Source organism: Scyliorhinus canicula, chromosome 27 (assembly GCF_902713615.1).
Source record: "Scyliorhinus canicula chromosome 27, sScyCan1.1, whole genome shotgun sequence".
In the NCBI taxonomy this organism is placed as follows: Eukaryota; Metazoa; Chordata; class Chondrichthyes; order Carcharhiniformes; family Scyliorhinidae; genus Scyliorhinus; species Scyliorhinus canicula.
Genome location: NC_052172.1, coordinates 15,072,392 through 15,092,504, shown reverse-complemented (window position 1 = coordinate 15,092,504; position 20,113 = coordinate 15,072,392). Strand labels below are relative to the sequence as shown.

At 52.0% G+C, this 20,113-nt stretch overlaps 1 protein-coding gene across 1 annotated transcript; it reads right to left on the bottom strand.

The window, feature by feature from the left end:
- Positions 1–1,378: 1,378 nt before the first annotated feature.
- Positions 1,379–10,673, bottom strand: tmem160 (transmembrane protein 160). Its single transcript, XM_038785936.1, has 4 exons — positions 10,408–10,673; positions 5,968–5,992; positions 4,938–5,030; positions 1,379–2,601 (listed from the first exon to the last, which is right to left on the bottom strand). The coding sequence occupies exons 1-4, from the start codon at positions 10,582–10,584 to the stop codon at positions 2,348–2,350; spliced, it is 549 nt and encodes a 182-aa protein (XP_038641864.1). The 5' UTR covers positions 10,585–10,673; the 3' UTR covers positions 1,379–2,347.
- Between the last annotated feature and the right edge of the window lie 9,440 nt (positions 10,674–20,113).

Below are 20,113 nucleotides of genomic sequence, written 5' to 3'. Positions count from 1 at the left end.
GATATATGTCACACCCTGTCTCAGCAATGTGTAAAATCAGACAGACATGTGGTGAATGCGGTGTATCTTGTATTTTACTGTAAGTTTACCTAATCGCATATTGAGGAGCAGTTAGACCATGGGAAATGCGACTGGAAATTTAACACCACACACCCAAGACGCTACAGCAATGACTTTTTTTTTTAGTGGGCCGGGTGGAGTGGAGGTTTGGGGGGGGGGGGGGGGGGGGGGGGGGGGGGGGAGTTGGAAAAAGGGGATAGTCTGTCTGAAAACGTCACCTTGTACGAGAGAGATGGAGACCGAAAAGACCGGCCTGCCTGTTTCGTCCACACCGACTGGCTTTGTTGCTTCTCACTGTACTTTGTCTGTAAGATGTAAGCTGTTCCTAAAGCACTTGTCAAAGGGTGCGGTTTCTGATGCACTTCATTGCGCCCCCCCCCCCTCCCCTCCTCACCTTTCCCCCTCCCGAGTAAACTGTATAAATGTTAAACATTTGATGTTGCCAATCTGATCTGCGAGGGCAGACTGGCATTAAACTGGGAAAAAAAAAGACAAAAAAAAAAACTTGATTTGATCAAGGTTCAAAAACAAAAAATACAAACTAACAACACTCCTCTTCTTGTCTGGTTCTTTATTTCATAAATGCTACGCGCACGTTCTTCACAGCACTTCAAGCGGAATGCAAAGAGCATGGACAACCAGCGGAGAACAGCGGCTAGGTGACGCATTTCCCCCGCGCCGTTCGGGAAAGAAATTGTCAGAGGGGCTGAAAGCACAGAAAAGGCCCTTCAGCCCATTGAGTCTGCGCTAGTCAAAAACTACCACCTGACCATTCTAATCCTACTTTCCAGCACTTGGCCCATCCCTTGTGCACCCTGGGGTCGCAAGCGCATGTCAAAATACGTCATGAGGGTCTCTGCCTCCCATCACTCTTTCAGGCAGCGAGTTCCAGACTGCCACCACCCTCAAGTGAAAATGTTTTCCCCTCGCATCCCTTCTAAACTTCCTGCCTCTTCCCTTAAATCTGCCGTCCTTATCCCGCGGGGTCTGGTCTGAGGCATAGCAACGTGGTCGACTCTTAAATGCCCTCCAGGATGGGCAATAAACGCTGGCCCAGCCAGCGATGCCCACATCCCGTGGGCAACCTTTTAAAAACACACAATGAATTAAACACATAAGAGACCATAAGACATAGGAGCAGAAGGTGGCCATTTGGCCCATCGATTCTGCACCTACATGCAACTGAAAGATTGTCTTTAGGCTGAACTCAAATCCAATTAGGGATGCAGCAACCTCATGCTTACCCTCTATTGGTGAGAATGGAAAGAGCCAGTAAGAGTGCACCTTTACTGACCTGTCTCAATAAGCACACCTTCGGCATTGTAAAAACTTCACTTTATTTCATTTGTTTGCTTTCAAATGCAGACGAACACAAGCCACCCGTTCAAAGTGTCCAACATCCACAGCCTTGCTCCAAGGCTTTTACAATCCCAAGGAAATGACGATAAATAAGTCCAGTTGCCTTGAGCGCACAAAAGCTTAAGAAAGAGGACGGCACAAGCAGAGGGCAGAAATGGGCAACGAGCGATTTAAAGCTGACCGACTTCTGCAGGGGGTGAGGCTGCTAAATGGTACGGGGGGGGGGGGGGGGGGGGGACCATTCAGTCCATCACAAATGGGCTTCGCTCATTCCTGATATCCTCCTCCGCAGGCGCTAAAACACACTCCGGGTACAGTCTCCCCAGCCTCCCTCCAGCACCTGCTGCCCGCACAGGCACTCTCCACACAGGTGGGGGGGGGGGGTCGAGTCAGGGGGGAGCAGCTGTGGGCTGTTCAACCATGTGTGGGAGCCAGCAGCCAAGTTGGGTACAAATCCTCGTCCATTAAACACGCTGCGTTACACTGGGAAAGGCAGGAAGGGGAGGGGGGGTCACTGGATAATGATTACAGAAAGAAATCCGAGCTTTAGTCGTGATTGTTTTTAGCCTCGGAGTCCAGTAGCTACCCCTCTATGCAGCCTGAGACAGGCTACCCCCCCCAGACAGGCCTTTCCAACCACCACTTAAACAAAATAAAAAGGAACCCTCACCATGTGCTCTTCAAATTACCGTTTTGTCCTTTAATCCCGTGATTAAGAAGAAATAATTTGTATTTATATCGCGTTTTCATGTTATCTAATGTCCCAAAGCATCGTACAGCCAGTGAAGCACGTTTGACGTGCCGACAATTGCTGCAATGGAGGAACTTTAAATCCTGTGCACCCTATAATAAATATATACATGATTTTTACACATGCAAGACCCAGCTCTGAACCCCCAGCTGCTTCCTTCCCATTGCCCGGCCCTCGTTACTTGTCCGACTTGCTCTTGTCCTCCTTTGACTTGCAGTCTTCACACTCTTCGTCGTGGATGATCTCCACCTCCAGCCGCCCGATGTAGAGGGAGACGGCGCACAGCCAGAACAGGGCCACCGCCCCCACCACCACGCCGCTCACCATTGCCGTCGGCACGGAGAGCAGCATCATCTTCCTCAGCAGGAAGAGGTTAGCGATGTACGAGCCGCTCCCGTAGGAGACGCAGACTCCTCCGAGGATGAAGAATCCTGGGAACAGAGAGTGGGGGGAGGGGAGATCAGAGTTAGATTTCAAGGGGAACAAAGCTAGGGAAGGAAGGAAGAGCGGCAAGTGTGTTTCTACACTGCCTGTCATCGCCCCTGGACACCCCAAAGTGACCACTGACAAATTAAAACTTAAAAAACACTTGAAGTTGAGAAGAGGGACGTGTTTGCTTTACTTGTGGTGCACCATCCCTGAATGAGAGTTTAGTGGATGAGGGTATCATAAAGAACTTACACACACACATACATATATATATATATAGCCACTTTCATAACGTCCAATCAACCCAGATCACAGAGTTACGCACTTTTGAAATTCAGTCACTATCAGTTATCCAGGAATTGCAGAAGCCAATTTTGAACAAGAAAAGCCCCCGCAACAGTGAATATCCCTCTACGCAGCCCCGTTCAAACTCTCCCAGGACAGGTACAGCATGGGGTTAGATACAGAATAAAGCTCCCTCGACACTGTCCCCATCAAACATTCCCAGGACAGGTACAGTGCGGGGTTAGATACAGAGTAAAGCTCCTTCTACACTGTCCCCATCAAACACTCCCAGGACAGGTACAGCACAGGGTTAGATACAGAGTAAAGCTCCCTCTACACTGTCCCCATCAAACACTCCCAGGACAGGTACAGCACGGGGTTAGATACAGAGTAAAGCTCCCTCTACACTGTCCCCATCAAACATGCACAGGGCAGGTACAGCAGAGGGTTACATACAGAATAAAGCTCGCTCCACACTGTTCCCATCAAACGCGCACAGGGCCGGTACAGTACAGGGTTAGATACAGAGTAAAGCTCCCTCTACACTGTTCCCATCAAACACTACTCTGAATCTAACTCTGTTTTGGATCTGCTTGGGAGTGTAAAGTTACCTCAACACTGCCCCCATCAAACTGCAGGACAGGTACAGCACGGGGTTAGATACAGAGTAAAGCTCCCACTACACTGCCCCATCAAACACTCCCAGGACAGGTACAGCACGGGGTTAGATACAGAGTAAAGCTCCCTCTACACTGTCCCCATCAAACACCCCCAGGACAGGTGCAGCACTGGTTAGATACAGAGTAAAGCTCCCTCTACACTGCCCCATCAAACACTCCCAGGAGACAGGTACAGCACAGGATTAGATACAGAGTAAAGCTCCCTCTCCACTGTCCCCATCAAACACTCCCAGGACAGGTACAGCACAGGGTTAGATAGAGTAAAGCTCCCTCGACACTGTCCCCATCAATTATTCCCAGGACAGGTACAGCACGGGGTTAGATACAGAGTAAAGCTCCCTCTACTCCGTCCCCATCAAACACTCCCAGGACAGGTGCAGCACAGGGTTAGATACAGAGTAAAGCTCCCTCTACACTGTCTCCATCAAACACTCCCAGGACAGGTGCAGCACAGGGTTAGATACAGAGTAAAGCTCCCTCTACACTGTCTCCATCAAACACTCCCATGACAGGTACAGCACGGGGTTAGATACAAAGTAAAGCTCCCTCTACGCTGTCCCTATCAAACACTCCCAGGCTATTGTAGCCTTTGTTCAAATGCATAAGGAGCCAGTCAATTGCAATCTGTTGTACATCCCCCATCTGTAATCACCCCATCACTGATGATTGTGCCCTCAGCTGCCTGAGTGCAGACTGTGGGATTCCCTCCCTGCTCCCTCTCCTCTTTGACCAAGCTGCCCTGTGTTAATATCTCCTTATGTGGCCCAGTATAAAACTTTAGCAATGCTCCAGCGAAACGCCCTGGGACAGGCCTGACATTAAAGGGGCGACGGTGGCCTAGTGGTAACGTCATGGGACTTGCAAACCTGAGGCCCAGGCTAATACTCTGGGTACAGGTACAGCACGGCATCTCACAGGTTCGAATCCCACCCCGGCAGCTGGGGGAATTTAAATTCAATGAATAAAATCTGGGATTGAAAGCTGGCCTCAGTAACGGCGACCGTGACAACCATCATCGATTGTGGTAAAAACCCATCTGGTTCACTAATGTCCCCCCTTTAGGGAAGGAAATCTGCCGGCCTTACCCAGTCTGGCCGACATGTGACTCCAGACCCACAGCAATGTGGTTGATTCTTAACTGCCCCTCTGGGATGGCCGAGTGAGACATTTAGTTAGAGGAGCAATTAGGGATGGGCAACAAATGCTGGGCCCAGCCCAGCGATGCCCACATCCCCTGAAAGAATGAACACATTAGCACACTCGCCCAACACAAAGCTACCGGCATGGCGGAGTAGGGGGTGGCGCAGGAATGTTGTCATATTGTGAAGTATAAACAGGCACACTGTGGAGCCACGCGGTGTGCGGTTACTCACCGTAAGCGGCCTCTCTCCCCGTATCGCTCTGCATGTACGATATCACTCCCACTCCAGTCGCCAAGAGTCCGTTCCGAAACCAGGAGAGAAATCCTATTGGACAAGAGAAGCAACGTAACGTCCCGCATTTGAACTCCGACCCTTTACTCTCTTCCCTCCGGCACGGGAAGGTGGCAACTGGCCCTGGGATAGGATCTCCACACTGGCCTCCTGCCCCCGGCCATCCTTCGAGACAGAGCCCAGGGTGGGTGGGCTATTCGTCCATGAGGGCATCACATCCCGAGTCCAATCCGGCCCCCTCCCCAGCCTCCTAAGGCCAATGGGCAAGATCATGTTCGAGGCCTGATCATGCCAGCTGCAGGAGCCAAATCCCTACCCGGCAGAGATCAGCCAGGTGGGCACTGACACGGGGGTCCACCTGCTTCCTACTGCCCAGCACCTTCAGCTCTCATTGCTGGATTGTCACACGGGGTAGCTAACCAACACTTAAACTGCATCAGAAAAAAAAAAGTAAAAAATGCTGGACAATCTCGGCAGGTCTGACAAGCCTCTGTGCAGAGAGAAGGGAGCTGACGGTTCGAGTCTGGGTGACGCTCTGTGAAAGTTATCCAGACTGGAAATGTTCTCTCAGCTGTCTCAGAGGCTGTCAGACCTGCTGTTTTCTGTTAATTCTTCAGATTCCAGCATCCGCTACGATTTGCTTTTAGTGCAAGAAACTGCGCCCCCCCCCCCCACCGCCTCCCCCCAACGAATCCAAGTCAACATCGAGTAAAGTGGACCGAACTACTGAAGCGGAATTGTCAAATGGTTACAGCACAAGAGGCCAATCAGCCCATCGTGTCCGTGCCAGTTCTCGGCATCGAGTTCCACTCTCCAGCCTTCTTCTCCCCCCCCCCCCCCCCCCCCCCCCCCCCCCCCCCCCCCCCCCCCCCCCCCCACCCCGGCGAACATTTTTGAATGGCAGAAAATGTCGCTAATATATCATATCAAATAATTTCCTAAAGTTAGCAGAAAAAAAAGGGGTTGATACCTGTTTCGTGGGCCTTTCTGAGCATCTGGAAAAAAAAACAGAGACAATTCGTCAAGGAGCAGCGCATGCAGCCTGGGAACAGGTGGAATTGGGAGAGGTCAGGACACTCCGCAGCATCCCATTCCAGGGATGCTGAGCTAATCGTTCAGCTAACGCATTGGTGATACTGACCCAGCCAACACTGGGTTGTTCCACAGGAGCACCGACTCCCAGCTCCAACACCCCTCCCCAACCTCACCACCTCTCTGCGCTCCACAATACACATTTTTACCGGACCCCAATTCATATTAGGGAATCAAACCAGAAACCCCCAACAATTTTGCAATTTGCAAATTCAACTTGAGGAAAGGACACTTCGTCCCCAGGAGCGATTCCACTGAAAAATAGTGACATTTGTTTTGCATGACAGCAAACTTTCTTTTTAACACAAGATCAACCCCATTAACATCCATGGAAAAAACAGTGTTCCAATTAACAATTAAACAGTTCTTACAAAAATAATAAAGAAAGGTCTTTGAGCTTACTTTCCAATCTACTTCTCAAATTTCAACTGAGCGAAATTCACACGCACGGGTCAAATGCGGCTTATTAATGAAGTTTTTTTTTAAATTTAGAGTTCTTCTTATTTTTTTCCCCAATTAAGGGGCAATTTAGCGCGGCCAATCCACCTACCCTGCACATCTTTGGGTTGTGGGGGTGAAACCCACACAGACACGGGGAGAATGTGCAAACTCCACACGGACAGTGACCCAGAGCCGGGAATTCGAACCCTGGGTTCTCAGCGCCGTAGTCGCAGTGCTAACCACTGCGCCACGTGCCCCCCCCCCCCCCACTTATTAATAAAGTTAACACTCAGTGGCTTACAGATTCATTCACAAAGTCCTTGGCAGAGAAGCTTTCAGAAGTTAGTATCGCCCGCCCACGTGGATGCCAATCAGTTCCTATCCCAGCAACCCCCCCCCCCCCCCCCCCGCCCCCTACACACAGCCCAGCCTCGCGCCCCCTCAAACGCCACAACCAATAGGGAACTGCCTGCAGCCCACGTTCTTAAAAGGTGGTCACAACCGTTGGGGGCTTCTTCCCGCGATCGGGAACGCCGCAACCCATCGCTCCACGCGAACCCCCCCCCCCCCCCCCCCCCGACACCCGCCCATGACCCACCCGCATGGTCACGACCCCGAGTTTGAAAAACCCTGTGCTAGGCTCAGCTCCTATTTTAAAGAACTGCGATATCAGACCCAACACAAACTTAAAGGAGACGCAGACATGCCAATTATAGATGTTGTGAAGATCTCTCGTATCAGCTGAGATGGACAGGGCCTCTTGGCAGGGTGCCTGACTCAAGACATTTTAAATAGGTGTTCTGTTTCAGAGCTCGACCAGGGAACCCATTCACATGGGATGGGCGGGGGGGGGGGGGGGGGGGGGGGTGCAAAATGGAGCACCTCAAAGACAATCACAAAGCCGCAATGAAGATCTGCTCTCTGATCATCGACACAGGGGTAGCAGCCGCCCAATCACAAACATACCGGCAATCCATCATCAAAAATGGTGGCATGACCTTCCAATCGAGGAGGGCGGCCATTGGGAGATGGAGGGAGAAAGGGTCGCTGCTGGAGCCAAACACTGTGCATTAACAGAGTACCACATGCCCTTGTAAACCTGCAGCATCCCACTTACTGACCAACAGAAAGCGGAACCCACTATTACAATTCATTCTCTAAATCAGTAGGTTAAGGGTTCCAGCTCCACTCCGATTCCAGGCTGATGCCCCACCAACCCCCAGTGCAGTGCTGAGGGAGGGCGGTGCCGCCAGATGTTCAGGTTTCCGAACGAGACGTTAAAATCCTAGATCCCAGGGCAGCACGGTGGCCTAGTGGTTAGCACAACCACCTCACGGCGCTGAGGTCCCAGGTTCGATCCCGGCTCTGGGTCACTGTCCGTGTGGAGTTTGCACATTCTCCCCGTGTCTGCGTGGGTTTCACCCCCACAACCCAAAAATGTGCAGAGTAGGTGGATTGGCCACGCTAAATTGCCCCTTAATTGGAAAAAATAATTGGGTAATCTAAATTTATAAAAAAAAAAAAAAATCCTAGATCCCATCTGTTCCTTCAGGAGGAGGCAAATGACTCCACACACATATTCCAAGGGAGAGTAGTTTCCCGGGAATCCCAGGGCAATATTGATCCCTCAGCCCACAACATTAAAAAAAGATGAGGTGGAAAGGTGGCGCAGTGGATTAGCCCTGCAGCCTCACGGCGCCGAGGTCCCAGGTTCGATCCCGGCTCTGGGTCACTGTCCGTGTGGAGTTTGCACATTCTCCCCGTGTCTGCGTGGGTCTCGCCCCCACAACCCAAAGATGTGCAGGGTAGGCGGATTGAACATGCTAAATTGCCCCTTAATTGGAAAAAATTAATTGGGTACGCTAAATTTAAAGGGAAAAAAAAAGATGATTTGTGGGAGTTTGTTGGCTGTCATGTTTTGCTACATTACAAAGTTGCCTCAAAAGTACCTAAAATGCTTTGAAAAAGACTTGCATTTACATGGTGCCTTTCACAGCCACAGCATGTCTCCATGTGCGTTACAGCCAATGGGGTACGTTTTGACGTGCAGTCACTGTTGTAATGTAGGGCACACAGGGGCTGGTTTAGTACACTGGGCTAAATCGCTGGCTTTGAAAGCAGGCCAAAGTAGGCCAGCAGCACGGGTTGAATTCCCGTACCAGCCTCCCCGAACAGGCGCCGGAATGTGGCGACTAGGGGCTTTTCACAGTAACTTCATTTGAAGCCTACCTGTGACAATAAGCAATTTTCATTTCATTTCATTTTACAGCAGGTAATTGGCTGAATTATGGGACCTGGCTGTGTGCAAAATAATAATGGCTAGAAAATCGGATTTAGTGACATTGGCTGGAGTATGAATGTCTGTCACACGCCAGGGAGAGCTCAAATCAACACAGGTCATACATACATCCGCCAGGGGCACCCATACATCCGTCACGTTAACGCCCACCACGGTCACACACAGACACCCGTTACGGTCACGCACCCATCTGTCGCAGTCACGCATACATCAGTCATGGTCATGGACACACATGCATCCAACGCGGTCACACACACGTCTGCCACAGACACACACATGTCCGCCATGGACGCACACTCGTTCGCCAGTCACAGACACGTCCACGCATGCGTCCGTCATGGTCAGAGACATACATAGTCATGGACACACATGCATCCATCGCGGTCACACACACGTTGGTCACGGTCGCACATATGTGGCAGACTTATGTGTCTGACTGTGACGGACATATGCATGGACGTGTGTGTGTGACTGGCAAACGAGTGCAAGACCGTGGCAGACGTCAGTCATGGACACACACATACGTTAGTCACGGACACACATATAGGTCAGTCACAGACACACACATACATCCATCACGGACACATACATACGCCGGTCACGGACGCACACATAGGTCAGTCATGGACACACGCATACATCAGTCATGGACACACACACACACGTCAGTCACAGACACACACATACGTCCGTCACGGACACACATATATGTCAGTCACACACACATATGTCAGTCACGGACACACATATATGTCAGTCACACACACATATGTCAGTCATGGACACACCTGTCAGTCACGGACACACCTATCAGTCACGGACACACATACGACAGTCACGGACACACATACGACAGTCACGGACACATATAGGTCAGTCACGGACACACACATAGGTCAGTCACGGACACATAGGTCAGTCACAGACACACATATGTCCGTCACGGACACACACAAGTCAGTCACAGACACACACATACATCCGTCACAGACACACATAGGTCAGTCACGGACACACACATAGGTCAGTCACAGACACAAATACATGCCACAGACACACATACATGTCAGACACATACATGTCACAGACACTTACATGTCACAGACACACTTACATGTCACAGACACACTTACATGTCACAGACCACTTACATACACTACATGTCACAGACACTTACATGTCACAGACACACTTACATGTCACAGACACACGTCACAGACACACACATGTCACGGGTGCATACATGTCATGGACGCATACATGTCAGACACACATACATGTCAGACACATACATGCCAGACAGATACATGTCATGCACACATACATGTCAGACACGTCACAGACACACATACATCACAGACACACATACATGTCACAGATGCATACATGTCACAGACGTCACAGACATCTGCCACAGACGCACATCCATCGCGGTTACACATACATGTTGGTCACATATTGTCATGTTTTTAACACGGCTTTGAGGTTATTCTCCCATCTGTATCTGTCTCCATTTTCAGCCCAGTTTGAGTGCGGTACACTGACTGTCCCGGTGACTCCCGCCGCCCAGCTCCTCACCCAGGCGTCCGCCCTGTCCAGCTCGCTGGGCCCCGGGCCCGGGCCTCCCGCCCTCGGTGCCGCCCGGCCCGGGGTCTCTGCCCGGCTCCCGCTGCACAAACTCAGCCTCCTCCTGCGGACAGAGTTCGGGCCGAGGAGCCGCCGCAAGGCCCCGGCTGCGCCGCGGAGAGACGCCATCCGGCCGGCTGCTGGAACGAAACTGCAGGCCGCGACCGCATCACCCGTCAGTCAGCCCACTCCTCCGGACCGCCAGGGGGCAGCACCGGGCCGCTGGGAGGACCGGGCCGCTGGGAGGACCGGGCCGCTGGGAGGACCGGGCCGCTGGGAGGACCGGGCCGCTGGGAGGACCGGGCCGCTGGGAGGACCGGGCCGCTGGGAGGACTCCTCCGGCCCGCCAGGGGGCAGCACCGCTGTGAGGACCGGGCCGCTGGGAGGACCGCGCCGCTGGGAGGACCGCGCCGCTGGGAGGACTCCTCCGGCCCGCCAGGGGGAGCACCGCTGGGAGGACCGGCCGCTGGGGGCAGCGCCGCAATGGGAGGACCAGCCGTTGGGGCCAGCGCCGCTGGGAGGCCCAACCGCTGGGGGCAGCACCGCCGGCAGGACTCCTCCTTCAGTCCGCCAGGGAGGCAGCACCGCTGGGAGGACTCCTCCTCCGACCGCTGGGGGCAGCACCGCGCTGGGAGGACCGGCCGCTGGGGGCAGCACTGCTGGGAGTATTCCTCCTCCGGCCGCCAGGGGCAGTCGCGCAGAGGGGTCCTCCTCCTCCTCCTCCACATTCCCGCTGGAAGGAGGGGAAGCGGCGCCGTTTGGCGGTCGGCGGACCCGATACCGCCTCCTGCCGTGTCCAGCGGACCCAGAGCCGCTCGGATGTCGGGGGGGGGGGGGGGGGGAAGCTGAAGTGCGTCCTCTAGTGGCCGGAGGACCGCATTGCATCGAGAACAGCGCCACTCGGATGTCGGAGGAGCTGGAGTGCGGCTACTAGTGGCTGGAGGGTGGAATGGCGTCGGGGAGATTGCAATTGGTCAGTCGGAGGACCTGAACTGCGGCCTCCAGTGGTCGGAGGACCAAGCGCCGCCCCATGAGACATCGGAACAGAATTAGGCCATTTGGCTCATCGAGTCTGCTCCGCCATTCGATCGCGGCTGATACGTTCCCATCCCCATTCTCCTGCCTTCTCCCCTTAACCCCTCATCCCCATATTAATCAAGAACACCAGTTTTGTGCTTGAGGTTCTGTTACCGACAGGGCGACAGCCCAAGAGCTGGAAGGTGAGGGCAGCACGGTGGCGCAGTGGTTAGCACTGCTGTCCCACGGCGCCGAGGTCCCGGGTTTGATCCCGGCCCTGGGTCACTGTCCGTGTGGAGTTTGCACATTCTCCCCGTGTCTGCGTGGGTCTCACCCCCACAACCCAAAGATGTGCAGGGTAGCTGGATTGGCCACACTAAATTGCCCCTTAATTGGGAAAAAAAGAGCTGGAAGGTGGAATCAGGCAGAATAATTCTTTCTTTGAACATCCCAACTAGGAGTAGGAGTCGGCTATTTAGCTTAACGAGCCTGCTCCACCATTCGATCATGGCTGATCCCATCCCAGCCTTAACTCCTGACCGTTCTCCGTAACCCTTCAACCCGTCGCTAATTAAAAATCTGTCTAACTCCTCCTTAACTTTACTCACTGTCCCGGCATCCACCCCACTCTGGGGTAGCGAATTCGCAACCCTTTGGGAGAAGTAGTTTCTCCTCATCCCTGTTTTAAATTTGCACCCCCTTTCCCTGAGACTGTGACCTCTCGTTATAGAACGCCCCGGAAGAGGAAGCATCCGCTCCACGTCTACTTTATCCATACCTTTTATCATAGAACATAGAATTTACAGAGCAGAAGGAGGCCATTCAGCCCATCGAGTCTGCACCGGCTCTTGGAAAGAGCACCCTACACAAGCCCACACCCCCACCCTATTCCCATAACCCAGTAACCCCACCCAATACTAATGGCAATTTTGGACACTAAGGGCAATTTATCACGGCCAATCCACCTAACCTGCACATCTTTGGACTGTGGGAGGAAACCGGAGCACCCGGAGGAAACCCACGCACACACGGGGAGAACGTGCAGACTCCGCACAGACAGAGAACCTGGGACCCTGGAGCTGTGAAGCAATTGTGCTAACCACTATGCTACCGTGCCGCCCTGCATACCTTGTACACCTCAATTAGATCTCCCCTCATTCTTCCAAACTCAAGAGAGTGTAGGCTTAAACCGTTCAATCTCTCCTCATACAGCAAACCCCTCATCCCCGGAATCAATCTAATCAACCTCCTCTGAACTGCCTCAAATAAGGGACCAAAACTGCCCAATACTCCAGGTGTGATCTCACCAATGCCTTGTACAGTTGCAACAACCCTTCCTCACCTTTATACTCTATTCCTTTAGCTATTAATGCCAACATTCCATTCACTTTCTTTATTATCTGCTGTACCTACGTGCTAGTTCTCTGTGACTCATGCACCAGGACACCCAGATCCCTCTACATCGGAGCTCACCGAAGTCCCCATAAGATCATTTCCATTTTTACGACCAAAATGCATGACCTCACACTTTCCTTTTTATAAATTTTAGATTACCCAATTATTTTTTTTCCAATTAAGGGACAATTTAGCGTGGCCAATCCACCTACCCTGCACATCTTTGGGTTGTGGGGGCGAAACCCACGCAGACACAGGGGAGAATGTGCAAACTGCACACGGACAGTGACCCAGAGCCGGGATCGAACCCGGGTCCTCAGCGCCGCAGTCCCAGTGCTAACCCACTGCGCCACCGTGCTGCCCCATGACCTCACACGTATCCACTTTAAACTCCATCTGCTACACTTTGGGCCACTCTCCTAACCTACCTATATCCATTTCATAGGTTCTGATTTCCTCATTGCAACTTACTGTCCCATCTATTTTAGTGTCATCTGCAAATTTGGCTATAGAACCTTCTATCCCTGTTTCTAAGCCGTTAATATAGATTGTAAAAAGCTGGGGCCCCAAGGACTGAACCCTCTGGCACCCCACTACTTACATCTTTCCATTCAGAAAAAGACCCATTTATCCCGACACTCTGTTTCCTCTCCGGCAGCTACTCTTCTATCCAAGCTTATAAATCACCCTAAATCCCATGTGATCTAACTTTGTGAATTAACTTTCTTTGCGGAACCTTATTAAACGCCTTCTGGAAGTCCAGATATACTACATCTACAGGATCCCCATTATCCACTTGGCTCGTTAAATCTTCGAAGTACTCTAGCAAATTAGTCAAATACGATTTGCCTTTCATAAAATCTTGCTGACTCTGGTGGATAGCGTTTTGACTTTTTTTTTTTATAAATTTAGATTAGCCAATTATTTTTTCCAATTAAGGGGCAATTTAGTGTGGCCAATCCACCTACTCTGCACATTTTTGGTTTGTGGGGGCGAAACCCACGCAGACACGGGGAGAATGTGCAAACTCCACACGGACAGTGACCCAGAGCCGGGATCGAACCTGGGACCTCAGCGCCGTGAGGCGGTTGTCTAAATGTCCTGATATTACTTCCTTGACAATTGATTCTAACAATTTCCCAACGACAGATGTTAAACTAACTGGTCTGTCCTTTCCCACACTCTGCCTCCCTCCGTTTCTGAATAAGGGGGTTGCATAAGCATTTTCCCAATCCACTGGAACCTTTCCCCCTGTCCAGGGAATTCTGGAACAATATAACCAATGGATCCACTATCTCCGCTGCCACTTCCTTTAACACCCAAGGATGTCGGCCACCAGGCCCTGGAGATTTGTCTGCCTTCAATCCCAAATGCTCACTGTTTCCCGATTGACGTTGATTGTTCTAAGTTCCACCCTTCCTATTACCTCTGATTTGGGATGTCGGAGGACCTAAAGTTTGACCTCTAGTGGTAGGAGGACCGAATGGCGTCAGGAACAGGGCCATTCGGATGTCGGAGAACCAAAAAGTTTGACATCAAGTGGCCGGAGGACCGAATGGCATTGAGAACAGCGCCACTGAGAGGTCGGAGGACCCAAGGTCCGACCTCTAGTGACCGGAGGACTGAATGGCGTTGGGGGCAAACACCACTGAGGGCCGGAAGACCCAACTCCAAAGGACGCACAGAGTGGATCAGGGGAGTGGGATTGAACAGGGGATTGGTATAACTGAAAGCCGGATACGGAGAGCAGGGTGTAGCATAGAGAAGGAACTCTGATTAGCTTTCCCTCCTGTCCCTAGCTTAGAGATGCTGAGGCCAGTTAAGGTTTGAGTGACACCAGCATGGGCAGCTGATCGATTCTGGTTTAATTGACTCAGAAGGTGTATGTAACCTGTGAGCCATCAGGATTGTTCAACTTCCCTTTCACATCCTTCGGAGTACAGCCTTTTAAAAAAAATAATAACCTCTCGCAGTAAACCTTTCAGTAATAACGCGACTTCCAATCAACACCCAAGGTCCAGTACCAAGGATGTACTTCTGAGGCTGTATAAGGCTCTGGTCCAACCCCATTTGGAGTATTGCGAGCAGTTTTGGGCCCCGTATCTAAGGAAGGATGTGCCGGCCTTGGAAAGGGTCCAGAGGAGGTTCACAAGAATGATCCCTGGAATGTAGAACTTGTCGTATGAGGAACGGTTGAGGACTCTGGGTCTGCATCATTGGAGTTTAGAAGGATGGAGGGGGATCTTATTGAAACTTACAGGATACTGCGAGGCCTGGATAGAGTGGACATGGAGAGGATGTTTCCACTTGTAGCAAAAAAATAGATCTGCTCCTATGTCTTACTGCTTACTGTGCTGGGTTTGACAGGGTACGGGTCAGGCTCAGATGTGATGCCTGTCATGGCCAAATTGCCTAACCCCCCCCTCCCCCTCCCCCCAATCCATCCCACCCCCCTGACAGGGTCCAGGCTTGTCACCTGGAGGTTCGTTCACAGGGTGAGCCAGGCAGCACATTCCTGGAACTGAACTCCAGCCGGAATCACAAGACTGTACTGCACAGGAGCAGGCCATTCGGCCCATCGTCTCCGAGCTGGGCATTTCTCCTTTACGCGTGAACGTCCAACTCTCTTTCCAGAAATTTGGGAGCTAGGGTGAAGATCGCAGGACCATTTCCTTGCGCAGAGGAGACCGCACAGAGAGGGGAATGGCTGCGTGGCCGGGAAGATCAAGTTTAAACAGGCAGGAATCTCTCTGGTAACAAGTCCCCGTGACTAGCAGTTTGCTGAGAGCACCCACTTGTGCCTCTCTCATCTTCCTGAATCACAGTCCCGGTCCTGGGTCACTGTCCGTGTGGAGTTTGCACATTCTCCCCGCGTTTGTATGGGTTTCGCCCCCACAACCCAAAGATGTGCAGGATAGGTGGATTGACCGCGCTAAATTGCCCCTTAATTGGGTAGTCTAAATTTAAAAATAAAATCATTGTAATTCCCCCTCTCCCTTCCAGCGCTCGCGCTCTCTCCCCTTTCTCTCTCTTCCCCCCCCTCACTCCATCCATCCTCTCCCTCGCAATCCTCCTCACGAGTCCTGCTCCCTCCCCTCTACTCCCACCCTCTCTCCTCCTTTGGTCTCTTTTCCTCTCCCCCTAACTTGCTTTCTCCATCTCTCTGACCCCCCCCCCCCCCCCCCACTCCACCTCTTGGCAACTCCCTCCCTCAACCTCTCTCCCCCCACCCTCACCCTACCCCACTTTCCCCCTTCTCCGCAACGTAGCGGAGGGGATTAGGTGGGGTTACGGGGATAGGGAGGAGGCGTGGGCTGAAGTAGGGTGTTCTTTCCAAGAGCTGCTGCAGACTCGATGGGCTGAATGGTCTCCTTCTGCACTGTAAATTCTATAACGCCGTCCCTCTCCTTCCGACTCCTCCTCCCTTTTTGCCCCTCCAACCTCTTTACTTCCCCCACCCTCACTTTCTCACTCCCGCTACTCCCCCTCCCTCCCGTCCTCTCTGATGCCGCTGTTCAATCTTAAACCTTTGCGTTGAGAGATTGGAATCTCAGGGCAGCCACGATCTTGCCGAATGGTGCAGCAGGCTCCCTGAGCTACTCCTGCTCTAGGTGCCTGTGCTGCTTTACGTTACTGGCCGAGATTAAGTTAAGAAACAATTCGATTTGAAAATCGCCATCCTTGTTTGCAATCCCCTCCAGGGCTTCACCGCCCCCCTCCAATATCCGCGATCACCTCCAACACCCAATGCCAGGATATTTACGCTTCAACTCTGGCCTCTTTTAAGGGCGGCATGGTGGCGCAGTGCTTAGCACTGCTGCCTCGTGGCGCCGAGGACCCGGGTTCGATTCCGATCCCAGGGTCACCGACCGTGTGGAGTTTGCACATTCTCCCCGTGTCTGTGTGGGTCTCACCCCCACAACCCAAAAGGACGTGCAGGATCGGTGGATTGGTAAATTGTCCCTTAATTGGAATAAGAAGAAGAAATGGGCACTCAAAATTTATTTTTTTAAACTCTGGCCTCTTCCCCCCCTCACCCCCCCCCCCCCGATTTGCCTCACTCCACAGACCCTCCTTAACATCTACCAAATATCTGGTCACCTGCCCCTAAGATCAGGCACCGGAGTGTGGCGACTAGGGGCTTTTCACAGTGTTAATGTAAGCCTACTTGTGACAATAATAAAGATTATTATTATATCTCCCTCTGTGGCTCGGCGTCACGTTCCCTGACATAATGCCCCCACAAAGCGGCCTGTGGCATTTCGGCTTAAAGGTGCTAGGTAAAGGCAAGTTGTTGCTATGTTAGTGACGGGGGGTGCACCTGCGTTTTGTTCCAGCAGAGGGCAGCAAGTGACAATGGAATCTTTATTGCAAAGGGACATCAGCTGGAGGGTGTGAAGTCTTGTGACAGCAACGCAGGACTTTGTAGTGAGATCAGATCAGAGCGCCGAGTACAGTTTTAATCTCCTTTCACAAGAAAGGATATAACTGGGTTAGAAAAGAGTTCAGAGAAAGTTTACTTGACCGATTCCTGGGACGAAGGGGGTTTACCTTATGTGGAAAGGTTGGACCTGTATTCATTGGAGTTTAGAAGAATTGAGGAGGTGATCTTACCGAATTGTAAAAGATCCCGCGGAAGCTCGACAGGGGCGGATGCTGAGGGAATGTCTCCCCTTATGGGGCAGCAGCGATTTAGCCCAGCCCATCCACCTAACCCTGCACACCTTCGGACTGTGGGAGGAAACCGGAGCACCCGGAGGAAACCCACGCAGGCACGGGGAGAACGTGAAGACTCTGCACAGACAGTGACCCGAGGCCGGAATTGAACCCGGGTCCCTGGCGCTGTGAGGCAGCAGTGCTAACCGCCGCCCACCGTGCCGCCCTCTTCCACAGAAAGTGGTGGAGGCTGGGGTCACCACAGGTTTTAAAAATTCATTTACGGGATGTGGGCATCGCTGGTTAGGCCGACATTCATTGCCCATCCCTAGTTGCCCTTCAGAAGGTGGTGGGTGAGCCGCCTTCTTGAACCGCTGCAGTCCCAGAGGTGTAGGTACATCCACTGTGCTGTTAGGGAGAGTGCGTCAGGATATTGCCCCAGCGACAGTGAAGGAACGGCCGATATATTTCCAAGTCAGGGTGATGTGTGACAGGCAGCACGGTGGCGCAGTGGGTTAGCCCTGCTGCCTCACTGCACCGAGGACCAGGTTTCGGTCCCGGCTCTGGGTCACTGTCTGTGTGGAGTTTGCACATTCTCCCCGTGTCTGCGTGGGTTTCACCCCCACATCCCAAAGATGTGCAGGATAGCTGGATTGGAGATGCTAAATTGCCCCTTAATTGGAAAAAAATTGGGTACTCTAAATCTATAAAAATGGATGGAGAGTGACTTGGAGGGGAACCTCCAGGTGGTGGGGTACCTCCAGGCGGTGGGGTACCTCCAGGCGGTGGGGTTCCTCCAGGTGGTGGGGTTCCCAGGTATCTGCTGCCTTTCTCCTTCTAGCTGGTAGAGGCCGGCTAAGGCTGCCTAAGGAGCCTTGGCGAGTTACTGTGTTCTCACTGTGCTGGAGTTCACTGAAATATGGAGTTAATGTTGTAAGTTAAATACATAAAATAACACCAGGATAAAGGATGACGCCAAGCTAGGGGTGAAAGGCAGACTGGGCAAGTCAACAGACTCACTCGAGTGAAAAGCAATTAACTTTTATGTGGTTATTGAGCTGGATAACAATTAACTGCAGGAGGAAAGGGCTCTGTGAGCACAAGGGTAAGGAATTGTATTCATCGCATTAGCTAAGTTGGGAATAGATAGCAGTTTACTGATTCATTAGGAAGTTCTTCTCCCAATTGCGTTCTGCACAGGAGATAATAGTACATGCTTATTAATCTCTTCCCATCAAAAATTAATTTTTAAAGCTTTTGGTATGATGTACAAGATATCTTATTCTGGGTGGCACAGTGGTTAGCACAGTTGCCTGACAGCTCCAGGGTCCCAGGTTCGATTCCCGGCTTGGGTCACCGTCTGTGCGGAGTCTGCACGTTCTCCCCGTGTGTGTGTGGGTTTCCTCCGGGTGCTCCGGTTTCCTCCCACACGCCAAAGATGTGCGGGTTAGGTGGATTGGCCAGGCTAAATTGCCCTTAGTGTCCATAAAGGTTAGGTGGGGTTACAGGTGGAGGTTTGGCTTAAGTAGGCTGCTCTTTCCAAGATCCGGTGCAGACTCGATGGGCCGAATGGCCTCCTTCTGCACTGTAAATTCTATGGAATCTGTAATTTATAGGAACTGTGGGCCGGGCCCAGCATTTGTCGCCCATCCCTAATTGCCCTCGAACGGAGTGTCTCCCTCGGCCATTTCAGACGGGCAGTTCAGGGTCGGCCATGTTGCTGTGGGGTCTGGAGTCACGTGTAGGCCGGACCGGGTAAGGGCGGCAGATTCCCTTCCCTAAAGGGGACATTAGCGAACCAGGAGGGTTTTTACGACAATCGATGACAGTTGTCACGATCGCCGTTACTGAGACCAGCTTTTCAATTCCAAATTATATTAATTTAAATTCCACCAGCTTCCGTTGTGGGTTTTGAACCAGAGTCTCCCCCCCCTCCCCCCCCCTTCAATTCCAAATTATATTAATTTAAATTCCACCAGCTTCCGTTGTGGGTTTTGAACCAGTGTCTCCCCCCCAAAGATGTGTCCAAAGATGTGGATTGGCCATTCTAAATCACCCCTGGACGGGGGTTATAGGGGTAGGGTGGGAGATTGAACCTGGGTAAGGTGCTCTTTCAGTGGGTCGGTGCAGACCCGATGGGCCGAATGGCCTCCCTCAGCCCTGTTGGGCTTCCGTGATTGAAGACGGGAACAAATTATTGCCTCTCAGAGGGTCGTTAAGTCTGTGGAAACGTAGAGAAGAGCTGTTGCAACTGTATAGGACATTGGAGATGTTGGAGCACCGACCACAGTTCTGGTTCCCTGACCCGAGGAAGGATGTAAATGCATAAGGGGCGGTTCACAGAGGGTTCACTGGATTGATTCCAGGGATGAAGGACTCGTCTTACGAAGAGAGATTGAGCAGTTTAGGCCGAAACTCGCTGGAGGTTGGCAGAACGAGAGGAGATCTAATTGAGGTGTACAAGATGCTAAAGGGGATTGACAGGGCGGATGTAGAGCAGATGTTTCTCCTTGTTGGACATTCGAGATCGCGAGGCCTCGTTTTTAGGCTAAAGGGGAGAAGATTAAAAACAGAAATGAGGAGGAATTAC